Raw genomic sequence first — 15,832 nt, forward strand, 5'->3', positions numbered from 1 at the left:
GCGCTGAAACATTATCGTTAACGTAGTCCACAGCAACCAAACTTAGATTGGTCCAAAGAAGAATGGAACGGTCACTACTTGGACTGACTCTGAGACAGGGTTAGAAACGAGGAAATCAAAAGAAGGACAGGCGGCACAGATGTCATAGAGTGAATAGAATGGCTGAAGTCGAATTGGGCGGGCCTTGTGGCCAGAATGAAGGACGGGAGGTGGACCCAAAAAATTACAGTATGGAGACCACGAGTAGACAGAAGAAGCAGAGGTAGACCACCTACACGATGGACAGACGACGTCAAAAGGGTTGCTGGGAATTGGTTGCAGGAAGTCCAAGACCGACATAACTGGAAGAAATTAATGGAGGCCGATGTTCAACGTTGGATACAAAATGTTGGATGATGAATATCAACTCCACTCAACAGTTGAGTGTAAGGTTAGAGTGCAGAACTGAATATCAAGAATTTTCCACAGACATAAACAGGACTTCAACAGGGAGATAGTCTATCGTGACTTCTATTCAACATTGCCCTAGAGAAAGTAGAAAAAGAACACCGATGGAAGAAAAATTTTATAAATTGGAGACCGTGGGGATAGACCGATAAAGGAAGCAGAGGAACGTTTGGATGTGAACCAGGACATGTACGTCTGTTTCATAGATTACAACAAGGCTTTCGATAAAGTCCGCCACAAACAGCTAATTGACGTCCTCAAAGCAAAATAATTACAATACAATGACCTTCGAATTATAAAAAATTTATATTATAAACAGCAAGTACACATACGCATTAATGAACACACATCAGAAGAGTTCGAAATTAAAAGAGGAGTGCGACAGGGGTGTGTATTGTCACCACTAATATTCAATGCATACTCTGAAGAAATTATGAACAGAGCTCTTGAGGGAGAAACAGCAGGAATAAAGGTAAATGGAACGCCAATTAACAACATTAGATATGCGGACGATACTATTATAATAGCAGACAACTTTACAGACCTCCAAAAGCTAATGAACAAGATAGTTGAGTATGGAGAAGAATATGGATTATCAATAAACATCAAGAAAACTAAATTTATGAGGATATCAAAAACCAAAAATAATGATGAAAGCCTGACAATTAAAGATAAAACTTTAGAACAAGTTGAAAACTACAACTATCTTGGCACAATAATTAATCACACAAACGATTACTCCAAAGAAATCAAAGTTCGAATAGAGAAAGCAAGAACAAACTTCAATAAAATGAGAAAGGTACTTTGTGCAAGAGAACTGAAATTAGACTTGAGAGTTAGGCCGGCAAGGTTTTTTCGACCCTGCTTTACGGGATAGAAGCATGTACACTTAATGCGTCGACTACTAAAAAGTTGGAAGCATTTGAACTGTGGGTGTATAGAAGAATCCTGAAGATATCATGGACCGAGCATATAACAAACAACGAAGTCATGAGAAGAGTCAACAAAAGACTGGAAATATTGGAAACCCTCAAGACACGAAAGCTGCAGTGCCTGTGGCATGTTATGTGTAATGAGAGATACAGAATATAACGGATAAGTCTGCTTATGTAACGCCGGCTCTAGTATTAGTATTAGATCCAGACAACAAACTGGAAAGACTTCGACTGCGGACTTTCGTTGCTGCTAATGGTAACGAAAATAAATTGACTAATGCAGACTCACTTAAATTATTTAAATTTATTGTTAAATCCAAGCTGGAAGATACTCAGCAAAATATTTTAATAATGTTCCGAATATTTTTCACAGTTGCTATAAGCAATGCCAGCTGTGAAAAAAGTTTTTCAAAATTGAAATTGATTAAAAATTATTTAAGATCAACAATGAGTAGGTATTCTAGAACTAACTAATTTGGCTATTTTGTCTATTGAGCAAGAGGTGTATGATGCGATAGACATTGACGGTGTAATAAAAGACTTTGACGGACAATAAGAGGGCGGCAAAACTGTCTTCCGCCCCGTGCAGCCGACACTCACGCTACGCCACTGGATACAACATACTTCAATTGATTATACAGGGGAAAATCCATGGCAAGAGAAGTGTAGGAAGGAGAAGAATCTCATGGTTGCGTAACTTGAGGAAATGGTACGGATGCACATCAACCGAACTATTCAGAGCAGCAGCATCTAAGATCAGAATAGCCATGATGATTGCCAACCTCCGTCGCGGAGATGGAACGTGAAGAAGAAGAGGAACGTCCCAAATGAGATGGGCAGATGATATCAAAAAACACGTGGGCTCTAGGTGGATAAATGTAGCGACATACAGAGAAGAATGGAAAAGGATTGGGGAGGCCTATGTCCAAAGATGAACCGAAGAAGGCTAATTAGATCGATTAACTTAGATAAATAATTAAAGAAATGTTATTCTAACTGCATTACTTACCTCACTGAGTCGTCCTTATAATTTCTAACAGCGATATGATGTAAGGAAACGTAGGATTGTGTTGATTGAGAGGAATGAGAGCCTGAGCCTGAGTGCACGTGCGTCGGCAATGATGATGCTGCTCCCATTGCCAACCGCACGTGAGATGGATCATCGTCTAAGCCTTCGTACGTCGGTGGAGGTGTACTGCAACAGCTCGGAGCAATACCTTTAAAAATAAACAAAAGTCAGATTTATAGCTATATCCAAAATGGATTTTGAAGTAAGAAAACCAAGCATCGAATGTCAAATGAATTCGTTGTTTATATTTTCAGGTGATTCACACTGCTAAATCGTACAAAATATTGTTTGTTGTTAATTACTGAAATATCTATAATACACTTGAGAGCAAAAAAATCGACTCACTCGATGAATTGTGGTTTATGCTTAGTAATTTCATGTTGTGTTTTTTGAATTAAAACAACTAATGCAAAAAAATATTGACTATTATAGAGCTTCCAAAAAATAATTGTTTTATGCAAATTAGCAACGTGTTATGAAATGTCTTCTTCTGTATGGCATAGGGAATGTAGTAAACATAGTAACGGGCATGTTCGACGCAATTTAGAGTCTTAATTTGCCGGTGGTCGTCGCAGTCACTTTTCAAACGTTGACCTGTGTGTACACTTCAAAGTGCAGTAAGTATTTTACAAAATGGATACTTCACCAGTAAAGGCAGTTCAGGTAGGTACCTAATTGCATAATTAGTAGAGGGATATACTCAGAGTACTATCACCCGCCGCGTCGCCTTCTTGCGACGCAGTCTGCAGTCTCAAGGTCTTATCATCGATACCAGAAGACCGATGGCTACATTCGACGACCATATTCGGGTCGGCGACGCGTAGTGAGAGAGAGGGATGATCGATTTATTGTCCTGAAAGTGCTTTGTGCTTTTTGGAATCGGCACGTGACAGGAGTTGAGCCTCAATAATCCTTGAGGAACGTTCCAGGTGTCACCGTCACTCAGTTGACAATTAGGAGAAGGCTTAAGGTTGCCACTTTGACTTCCAGACGAGCTAACACATGGTCCAATTTGAACGCACGTCAGAAATAAGCTCGACTTTACTTTGCCGAGAACACTTCAATTGGGATCTTGGCCAATGATGGAGAGTTTTATTCTTTGATGAGAGTGGAATGTGCTTGTAAAACAATGACAGAAGACGGCACGTCTATAGGAGGCCCGGAGAACTATTTGTCTAGTGCTACAGTGTCGAAACAGTGAGATAAGGAGGTGATTCGTGTATATTTTGAGGTACTTTATCTTAGAAGGAAAAACAGAGCGTATATTAGTGCCCGGTGGTGGTCGCGGAGGGTGTTTGACAACGGATCGTTACATTACGGATGTTCTACAAGACAATTTTGTTCCCTATGCCGGCTACATGCTAAAGCATGATAACGCTCGATGGCACACAGCGCGGATTACGAAACATTACCTGGACAACAAAAATATAACAAAAATGGACAGACCTTCATTAAGTCCGGCTATGAATCCCATCCAGCACTGTAGGCATCTCTGCAAGTGCCACGCTCTAATTTTTACTTTATCGTACTATATACGTAGTATAGCATAATAGATAAAGTTATAGGATCGTGCAAAAAAATTTTTTTCAGATTTCAGTTTATTTCGACGTTTTGAGTCCCGCTGAGTCTAAAAAGCAAATAAAAAAAACATGTCGGAAGTATGTAAGTACGTACGTACGTATGTCGCCACCGCCCAGCAAAAACTACCGGACCGATTTTGATGAAATTCGGTATGAGTAAGTTTAAGAGAAATTTGTCGAGAAACTAAGCTTTTAAAAAAACCTCTCAAAGGGGGGCCGAAATAGGGGGGTTATTTAGGGCCCATTTTTGCAAATTTTTACCGAAATGAATGAAATTCAACTCAAAGTAAGCTCATCGATAGGTAAATAAAATACGGAATTTGACATTTCCAAATTCAAAATGGCGGCCAACATGGCTGACCGCCCACCCGACACATTTCGCTACCTATCTAAAAACTTGTTTAAGATAAGTTTAATTTGAAAACGTCGTTATATAGCCTAAAGATGGGGCTATAAGAAGATGTTATCGTTTTTCAGAAAAAGTTACGGGTTGCCTATATTTAAGGGGTCAAAATTTGACATAAATTTGAACTAGATTTTCTCAAAAATGGCTCCAAGGAATTTTTTTATTTTTTGATATCCTATCGGTAAATTGAATGACATTCGTCAGATTTCTTAACTCCCTATAGGAGGCGAGTTATGAATTTTTTATAAAAAAATGTTTGAGTGCCCGTGACTTCCTTCATAATAGAAACTTAAATTTTAAATTTTGCAGACATATATGGTACTTTATTATCTATTATCACAATAAATTTTACCAAAAATATGGCTTCCGGTTGAACCGGAAATGAATAAAAAATCTTAATTTTTTTAGATGCGCCCTGTATATTTTTACATATTTTGAAAGAATGCAAAATTACCTTTCCAATGACATAAAATTCGTTGCTGTACCTCAAAAACTCCTTGTGTGTCCTCTCTCACGCGATCATAGCAGAGCATTATTGTAGGGCAGTCAATGAGGGTATTTGGCTCCGAATTCCATCCTACTACATTGATGTACTTGATATTTTCACAGTAAGTAGGGAATAGCTCAAGAAACAAAATCTACCCTATATACTATGGCGCTTTTATCTTGGGGCGGTTCCCACTTCTTTAAGGGGGTGGAAAATTTGTTGGTCAAAATAAGCACGGAAGTGGCTAAAGAACCTATGTCTAAGCAAAAACTGGTCTATACTTTTTTTGAGAACCCAATACTTTTTGAGTTATGCGTAGTTGAAAATTGGCCATTTTCATTGAAAAATGACACCTTTTCGGACGGATTTTTTGTGAATACCTTAAAAACTATGCATCGAACTAAAAACACTATATAAAACATTATTTAGATTATAAATAATAAAGAGATTCGTTCCTTCGTAAATGTTCTATTTATAATACAAAAAGAGATATGGTAGGTGAAAATAGTTTGTTTTTTGGTGCATGCTCAAATTGGTGTATTCAACTTAAAATAACAGAGGAACGGTAGGTTTTAGGTGTATAATGCTACCAACACCTTTTGTAGTGTTTGAAAAGGCCTTTAAAACGAGCACCGTTAAATGTCGGTTACATACAAATTAAGCGAGATATGGTGTAAAAAAATATATGACTAATGTACTTTAAGGAAAAATGAAAAGTATATACATTTAACTCCCCATCCAACATAATTTAAATGTATTGTTTTTCTTTTGCAATACCTTTTAATATAGTGTTACTTCTACTTTCAAAAAGTTGAACGAGTTTAAAATGAATGGTTTTTGTAGAAAATGTCATCAAATTATAGAATTGATTTTTAAATTTTCTTAAAAATCTTCCTTTTTCTCCATGTAATTCGAAAATAAAAATATTTCACCCCTGAGAAGTGGTGGGAACCGCCCCCATGATAAAAGCGCCATAGTATATAGGAGTGACTTTGAATTAGGAGATTGGGCTACTCCCAAACTTTCCTTAAAATCCATGCAGTAGGATAGAATTCGGAGATAATATCTTGACTGGCATAATCGAAATAGAATGAAATGTAAATAATGTAAATTATTAATTTCTCAGAAAAATGAACTAATTTGAAATTCTAAAATATCAAAATAACGAGTAACTTTGTTATTTTTATAGAATGCCAGTATCTAGTACCATAACGATAATAGATCGGTACGATAAAGTTCTCGGGCGACCCTTCCGTCCAGCGTTTTTCTAATTTTTTCTGCAAGTGCCACGCTCTATGTACGACTATATGTATATTTAGTGTAACGTTAGACTTTAAACGTCAAATTTAGAGTCAGGTTAATAAAAAAATGTAAAATATATATTAATAATATATATTAATAAAAAATATGTTAATATAATATATGTAATAAAACACTGATTAATAGTAGACAATGTAGAAGTGTGGATCAACCTGAATTTTCATACACGGTGTTCACTACATACTTCAAATCTATACACAATCTGTTGTATAAAACCTTAAGTTAATAAAACCAGGAACCAATTCTTCGCAATTGTTAGATTATAAACATAGGGCTTCAACAAAAACCAACGAAATTGCAATCATTTTGGCATCGAAGAAGACAAATGTACTACACTTAAGAACGACACCATCAAACAAGATGTTAGGTTTTAGTCGAATCCTTCGGAATCAAAAAGCAACGGCACAACTTCACACATCAAGCGAAAATGAAGAAAACATACAAAATAAAATTACGAAATCGTACAGTGCCTTCCTCTCTGTCGTGCCGTGCTTGAACCTAGTAAATAAAAGAAAAGAAAATAAATAACAAAACAGCACATGCAGAGAAAACTGTAAAGTATATTAATGTTAGAAATAGGTTAAAAATCCGTGATATATTTTTTATTAAACAAATTTAATATAAATATCCAGTTTAGCCCATTAAAAGTCATGTAAAAATTTCGGTCTTCGAATGAAAGTATAAGTTTACTCTGTTCTTTATTGTCGAGAAATCTCTCTATCGTCGCTGATTTTCAAAAAGGTGCCAAGTGACATTTTATTCAAAAGAGGGGTTATGTACAAAAATGATAGGTATACTGAATTCGCTCTATCGAGATTCACTTTGACAGTGACGTTAGTAATTTCTTTTTTGGGAAATTCAGTTGTCAGAAGTGACTGGAAATTACTACACAACCAACGCACCTGCTCATAGCCAATATTATTAATAGTAAACAGATATAAAAATAACAAACCTTCCGCTAATCAATAATTATTTATTTACACCAATAGTACATTAGTTGACGGTTCTTGCTGTAAATTTTAAAGAACCGTTTGTATTGACATAAAATTTGGCATACGCACAGCCAACATGTCAAAAAAAAAAGTGATATTGTGCCGATGTGTGCTTTTGCCCTGGGGTGACTTTCACCCCTTCTCGGGGGGTGAAAAACATACGTTAAAAATAAGTCCGAAATTCGATAAAATGCCTAATTATAAGCAACTTTTATTCTATACAGTTTTTTCACTAAGTCAATACTTTTCGAGTTATTTGCGAGTGAATATGTTCATTTTTCAACAAAATAAACACGTATTTAGACAATTTTTCGCAAATAATTCAAAAAGTAAGTACTTTAACGAAAAAACCATTGTTAGCAAAAGTATAGTCTGTAAAAAAGTGAAGAAAAAAAACGGTGTATACATGAAGTCTCTAGACCTAGTAGAAGCAGAGTTATAGCTAAAGAAAAATAGGTTCATATTCGCCAAACTTCAAATAAATATATTTCAACGTGAAATAACCAAAAAATTAAGCACTTTTTGGAAAAAGCTCATTACAACTGTTTTAAAGAATGTAAAAAGCTTTATGTCCATTTTTATAAAAAAAATATTCTAGCATCAAATGTGAGCAAGTTACGCTCAAAATACCTTTCCGTTTTGATTTGGCATAAAAAAATCGGGAAAATCACCCCCTAATTAACAACTTAAATAGAATTAATCGTTACCGCTTCATATGTTGCTTTATTTATGTTGTGTCTATATGATCTGTAAGGTTCATCGATTCAACGTGCTTATTTTTGAAAAAAAAAATAACTTAAAATAAAAATTTTAAATTTTTTATTTTGAAAAAAATGCTCTTTTGCAAAATAACTTAAAAATTATTAGTAATACCAAAAATCTCAAGAAGTAATAAAATGTAGGTTTTGTTTTTCTGAATATTTTCGAATTTTGTTTTCCCGTTAGACAAAAACGGTTATGATATGGCTGTTCAAAGTTTGCATACACTCGGGATTAGTGACTCGTTCAAGCCATTTTAACTACAGCCTTTTTAAAAATAAGCACTTTGAACCGCTGAGACTTACAGATCGTATAAAGAATAAGCAAAGTAACTTGTGAAGCGGTAACGATTAATTTTATTTGATATGCTAATTAGGGGGTGCTTTTCGCGATTCTTTTTACCAAAAAATAAAAGGTACCAACAATATTTTGAGCATAACTCACTTAAATTTAAGGTTAGAAGTTTAAAAAAAACAAAAATAAACCTTTTTTTAAACAGTTTAAAAAAGTTGAAATGAGCGTTCCCCGAAAAGTGTTCCGTTTTTTGGTTATTTCGCGATGAAATATTCAATTTGGAATTTGACGAATAAGAACCTAGTGGCGCCAAACTATTTTATAAAGGCAACTGTCATGATTTTTTCATGCAGAATTACCCTTTAAAGTTTGTCGCACTTATTATTTAGAAACACCGTGTATTGATGAAGAACATGTCTAGTTGTTAAAGTACCTAACTTTTTTATTATCCAACATAAACGAATGAATCAAAAAACAGAATGTTAAGAAACCCTAAGGCTATAGTTGGGTTTTAATTTCATTATTTTATAAATGCTAGAATATTCCACAGGGTGATGTGAACTTTGAGAAAAAAACACAGCTTGATTGGTACACCTAGTATACAGTGAAATTTACCTGTTTAGCAACAATATTATTACAGTGGTATTGTTAAAGAATCAGGCTATAAAATGTTCAAAAAATCATTTAAATCGGCCAACAGGTTTAGGAAATATGAGACATCAAAAATGACCAAATTTTTAAGTGGGCCGATTTCTATGCACGTAAGTTTATATACTATGCACATTGGCGTACGTTTCACTTTATGTTTTGATTTAATTTGTCTGAAAATGAATCGTGTCTCATGGGCAAACATAATATGGAACAACTATATAATAATACATCCTCATATAAAAACTCTGTATACTTTTTATTTACATTACATTGAAACAAATTATATGTTTAAAAGGGCATACAACACACAGAAACATTAGTTAACATATAATACAAAACATAATTACTCATGCACTGCCGAAAATGACCTAATTATTATGGAAATTATAAATTTAAAACTACTTGTTTATTACATTCCAATAAATATGTAGGTATATGCAGGAAATATAACCAATCGTACAAATAATGTACTACCATGATGAGATATGTTTAAAACATACCTAATTATTTCAATCCTAATGTTCAAGCACTAACATTTGATAATAAAATTTTTGATTTTGTAGACTATAACAATCTATTTAGATTTATACAGTGTGGTGCAAATGAAAGGAATAAATTCGTTATTTTGTAAACCGGTGACTTTAAGGGAAAATCCCGAAACAGGTCGATTTCTATTTTTAAATTATGATATTTTCGCATTATATATATTATGAGAATTGGGGTCGTATGCTAGCTCATTTAAAAAGTTATTCCATTTTGTATTCAGCAACATAAACATTTACACAATTATTTATACAGAGTGTTCAAAAAAATTGTTTTGAATTAAATTAGTTGACAAAAAAGAAGAATGTAATGTAACTGATTTAATTCAAAATACATTTAACTCTTTCCAGAAATTAGAAAAAATGTTTATTTCACAAATAAACATTGCTCTTCGCTTACATTAAATGTTCAATCTTCCCAGAGGTAGGTGGCCGGCGACAGCTGGCTTTACCATTGAATTTAAGCGAAAAGCAATGTTTATTTGAGAAATAAACTTTTTTTCTGATTTCTGTCGACCGTAACATGTATTTTGAATTAAATAAATTACATAGATTCTTCTTTTTTGTCAATTAATTTAAATCAAAAACTTTTTTTGCACACCCTATATAAATAATTATGTTACTGTTTATATTGCTGAATAGAGAATTGAATAACCTTTCAAATGAGATATCACACAGCCCTATTCCCATTTAAAAAATCATCGATTATGTCATCACGTCACTATTATGATATATACACCAAAATATCATGATTTAAAAATAAAAGTCGACCTGTTTCGGGATTTTTCCTTAAAGTCGCCGGTTTACGAAATAACGAATTTATTCCTTTCATTTGCATTAAAGTGTATGAATACAAGTCCCTTCCCATATCAGCTGGCCAAACGTAGATTGAAAAAAATAATTTTATAGAAAGAGAAACAAAAATCCAAACTTTATAAATTTTAATTCATCGAATTTTTGGATTTCCATTAGTATACAAAATATTTTTTGAATCAATGAAAGACATCTCTTTTACTTTAATTACATCCAAAATTCGTTGAGGCATACTTAGTTTTTACAAAGTTTTGGCAAAATTTTGGTGTAAGTGAATCCCATATTTCTTGCAAGTTTTGCTTCAATTCTTTGATGGACCTACCAGGATGTTTCTTCAAGTTTTTTTTTCGTGTAACAAGGTCTCTATAGGAGGCAAGTCGGAACTGTTAGAAACCCCTTTCAGAAGTTGTGTACCATGGTCTTCCCAGATTAGACTCTTTTTGGAAGCGTGGTAACCTGCGCCGTCCTGTTGAAAGACAAAATGTTCCACCGATTTTGACTTGCTTGAAGTGACTTTGTTCCGTAATCCGTAAAATAGAGACTTACTCTAAAGCCTCGGCTTCCTCGACAAACTGCGAGCGTAACACTGCGATGAATGACGTCATAAAAAACTGTACCACGCAAAATAATAGCGGTGGTTTCCAAGGATGCGTTGGAAGCCACCGCTTGCTGAGTTTGCACATTCCGTTGCCGCAATGAAGAACCTTGAATTTTTCACCGTAATCTGACGTAATTCATCGCAGTGTTGCGGTCGCAGTTTGTCGGTGCCGCTTTCGAAGGAACCCAGGCTTAAAAGCTTAAAATATTTGCCGGTATTTAAAATGGCGTCGATAAAATGAATCTTTTCCACATCTTTAGATGACGTGCTGTCCCAAAATATGATGTAGAAAATTTGACTTTTCTCTTAAGACAGTCGCAGTCGGGCTGAAAAGCTTTACTTTTCCTGCAAATACCTCGACTCCACCATACACTCAAATCTGAACTCATCACTCCATTATATTTCATCCCATAGTGAATTTATCCAATCCCAATGCTCTTTTGACCACTCCATTGTATTTCATCCCATGGTGAATTTGTCCAATCTCAATGCTTTTGTCAACCATTTTATTTTTTCAACCTATTTTTCTTGTGTTGGTAATCTTTTTTGTTTTGTTTCTGTTTTGGAGGCGAAAATCGGCATATGCGCAGGCGGCTGAAATTTCATGATGACTTCAATCATGGTAGGTAATATAATTAGAAAACAATATAAGTGGTTATGAATATAAGAAGTGCTGCAGACCTCTGTGTTTAAAGAATTGCCTTATAATATTTACATTTACTATGTACTAACTAATGTAAGCTTTCTACAAAATATTCCAATAGTACGACTTGAAGCTGTCCTGAGCACTAGAATATTTAGCAGTCTGCGCTAGATTCGTTTAGGTATATATTAAGAGAATTTTTCTAACACAAATAATGTCTATCTACGGTAATTATTATTCATAGTTTTAATTATTGTTACCTCATTCCTAAATAACGTAGGACAGGTTTTAGTCCTATACTTTGTTTCGCGTTAAGAATGAAACATTGCGCTTATGAAGATCGGTGTTGTTAAACCTCTCAGGCACGGGTGGCTACTCGACTGCCGATATACGATTTCATTCTAATCAGTACGGTGTGGCATCGACGAGCTTCTATCGTCCATAAGAATTACACTGGCCTATCTAAGCAATCTTCCGTTCTTAATGTGAAACGCTGTAAGCACATCGTGCTTCGATTGAAGATTATTGATAGTAGTGTTTCTATGATAAAGCTCAGTCAGATAATTTATAGATGCATTAACGAAGACAGTTTCAAAAATTATTGTTAGTTTGTTGGGAAAGCAAGAGTCATAACAATGAAAACTTGCAAAAAGGAAGTGTAATAAATGTGTGTTAGAAATTTGTTAAAAAGTGAAGAACAGATAGTGAATTTTCTACTTTATTTCCTGATTTAATTGATAAAATCAACTCAAAATTTATCAACACTTCAGATTGAGTTACGAAAGGTATGAAAAATTCGTATCTATTGAAAAAACTAAAGTCACAAAACAAAATATAACATTTAGAAACTCAATTCTGCCAGAAGGATGCCAGAAGGTAGGTATTATCTTCGTGAATCCCTGTGAGTCGATATGTTACATTTGCGTAAAGTGAGCGTTGACTCATTTGTATATGAAGACAAGATTTCCTCTGCTGCGATAGCCCACGGGGTAAATATAATTGCAGAAGACATATAATAAGAAATATGTTTCCACTGGTGAAAGATTTTGTAAATTTTATTAATAAAGTTTTTGTAAAAGCTTCGTTGAGTGTGCAGATATATGAAAATAGACTTTCCGGTGTCTCTTTGCCACCTAAACCAGGACTTACAAGTTGGAGAACATGGCTCAAAACAGATTTGTTTACGTTGTGCACTGAAATGAAATATAATAATTAATGTCAGAATTTGATTATGATATTACCGAAGCCATTCGAGAAGTGAAGAGAAGTTTTTTTTAAACGTTTATTCAGCAATCTGTTAGTTATAAAAATTCTAAAAATAGGCGTCTTTGGGGTTTGAAGTAAAAAAAAATTGACGTTAGAGAGGTCAGTCCAATGACTGGACCTCATAGAGCAAGTTTAGAGCAAGAGAGCAAGTATTGATTAGGTAATATTTCACATTTTTGTATACTTTTCAAACTTCATCTTTCCATTTTAGGTTTACTTTTATAAGAAAGAATGAGACTTGGTTGTTAATTATTGTGGGTATCAGTGTAGTGAATTAATGCCAATAACAAAATATCGGTATTATAAGGGACCGGTGAACCACCAAAAGGCGAGTATGAACCATAATTCGTTGGCAAACGAGCAAATTTGGTACTAAAGTGTTGGTAAAAAAATCTGCAGAATTTTTCTAAATAATTTTTTTGGGGTGGTTGCATTGGTCTAATAAATATTTGAACGTTACTTCAAAAAGAGGTAATCCTCCAGCAACATATATCCTTTTCTATTCTGAAAATCATTTTTCTTTTAAATATTTACAAAGAAATTGAGATAAACGACATTTACTCTTGTTATTCGACAATATCTTTTTAAAATCTTCTAATGAGAATTTTTAAAATCTTTTAACGATAGTCTCTCATGAATATTATTTCCACCTGTGCCATATCTCTGATTTCTCTCTTCGTGTTTGAGATTAGTTCAGTATCATTATAGACTTCACTCGAAATTTTTAGTTTGTTAAGAATTATCTTGTTACACTATCTAGAAAGGCAATAAATTACTAACATCTGCCTTTTAAAAGATGAGAACCTTTTTGTATTTTAAGCAGTTGACATAAAGAGTGTGGCAATCTGAGATCGTAATCCATTAGTATTTCCTTGAAAAAAACATTAATTTTATACAATCTGTTTTGGTTTTGGTCCATTTTGGTTTCTCGAAATCAACGGCCCTTGTTGGCATATGGTTTGTATATTACATGTGAGTTTTAAATGACTATTGTTGTTTTGTTTTTGAGAAAAGTTATTAAAAATTAAGAAAATAAAATTAGCAAAAATAGTAATTAAAGCGTATCGCTATACACCTCCGTTCGAGAGAATTCAGTGATTTTTCTTTCTCCTCATATAAACATTGCGTTGTTTTATTTTCTGTTATTCTCAATTTTCATCATATGTATATATTATGTATTATCTCTCTTATGTATTATAACATCTTATTCTCTCGAACGGGGGTGTATAGCGATAGGCTTTAATTACTATTTTTGCTAATTTTATTTTCTTAATTTTTAATAACTTTTCTCAAAACGAAACAACATTAGTCAACAACATAAAATACAAACCATATGCCAACAAGGGCCGCTGATTTCGAGAAACCAAAATGAACCTAAACAGATTGTATAAAATCAATGTTTTTTTTTTCAAGGAAACACTAATGGATTACGATCTCAGATTGCCACACTCTTTATGTCAACTGCTTAAAATACAAAAAGGTTCTCATCTTTTAAAAGGCAGATGTTAGTAATTTATTGCCTTTCTAGATAGTGTAACACCATTCTGTCATGATGCTTGCGGTGTTACACTATCTAGAAAGGCAATAAATTACTAACATCTGCCTTTTAAAAGATGAGAACCTTGTTGACATAAAGAGTGTGGCAATCCGAGATCGTAATCCATTAGTGTTTCATTGAAAAAAACATTAATTTTATACAATCTGTTTAGGTTCATTTTGATTTCTCGAAATCAACGGCCCTTGTTGGCATATGGTTTGTATATTACATGTGAGTTTTAAATGACTAATGTTGTTGCGTTTTGAGAAAAATTATTAAAAATTAAGAAAATAAAATTAGCAAAAATAGTAATTAAAGCGTATCGCTATAATCTGAATCATTTTTGCTCCGAAATCACTGAAAATGGTAAATGAAATTGGATTTAAATACTACAGTTGTGGCATTTCGTGTAGAATTATTATATATTACAGGTGTATCAGTTATTAGAAGACTTAAAATGGTAGCAAGATTTACTTCTTCCCTACTACTGGGAAAACTAAAAACATTTTATTCAGAAAAGTTATGTCCATCTTTATTATCATTTTGGTACCATATTGGTGCAGTTGCCAGCGAGTTACAGCTTTATCTAAAACTAAAGCATTTTGGTGGTTCACCGGTCGCGTATATTAATTTTGTGTAAATACTTTAAAACATGCATATTTAAAAATTAGTGCTTGTGGAAGGAACACACTGATATTCTTTAAAGCATGATACCAAGTGCAACAGTATCTGGAAACAACTTTGAATGCAGTTTAAAGAAGAAAAAATGGCAGAAAAAGGGGCAGTGTTATGAGTAATCGGTTAAAGATGGTATCTTAACTAAGAGAAATGCTGATTTTTGTTTTCACGTTAAACTCAAGGAAGCGAGTATTTTATACTATCTAAATTTCGATATTTTCCATTATATGATAAGGTTTATTCTTTGTTCAGAAATTTAGATCAAACAAATAGGAAGGTAAATATTGTTATATGGGATTAGCCACAGTTGATTGTAATGACAATTACATACATTTTTGCCAAAAAGATGTGAAGTTCATTTTCAAAAAATAATATCAAGAAATTGTCTTGAAAGAGTGTATAACCGCCAAGATATGAAGGAGGGTATTATAAGAACTGATTTTAACATTACTTTACATAATCAAAGAAAATGATCAGAAGCTAACAATATCCGATTGTTTTAGTAGTTTTAGGTTGACCAAGAATTATTATTGGTCAATATACAATTACTAAAACAATAGGACATTGATAGCTTTTGATCATTTTCTTTGAATATGGAAAGTAATGTTAAAATCAGTTAGGCCACTCTGGCTCACATGGCCTCAATTGAGGTTGACATACTCGGCCATGCTGTTATAGACAACAGCCATTCTTTGGCTGAAAAGATCTGAAGATAGATGTTTTATACCCTATGGTAGATTAAATTGTGATTATTGTGTATGTTTCTGCATTATTTCTAACTTGCTCTATGCAGTTTTGAATGTCAGAGTGTTCGT

At 33.6% G+C, this 15,832-nt stretch overlaps 1 protein-coding gene across 18 annotated transcripts in view; it reads right to left on the bottom strand.

The window, feature by feature from the left end:
- LOC126883476 (phosphatidylinositol 4-phosphate 5-kinase type-1 alpha) overlaps positions 1–15,832 on the bottom strand; it is a 240,122-nt gene that overhangs the window by 11,462 nt on the left and 212,828 nt on the right. For all 18 annotated transcript variants that reach the window (XM_050649046.1, XM_050649048.1, XM_050649056.1 and 15 more), the window contains one exon: positions 2,392–2,599. In XM_050649046.1, the coding sequence (XP_050505003.1) occupies positions 2,392–2,599 (208 nt within the window). The remainder of the gene's footprint in view (positions 1–2,391; positions 2,600–15,832) is intronic.

Source organism: Diabrotica virgifera, chromosome 4 (genome assembly GCF_917563875.1).
Source record: "Diabrotica virgifera virgifera chromosome 4, PGI_DIABVI_V3a".
Classification (NCBI taxonomy): domain Eukaryota; kingdom Metazoa; phylum Arthropoda; class Insecta; order Coleoptera; family Chrysomelidae; genus Diabrotica; species Diabrotica virgifera.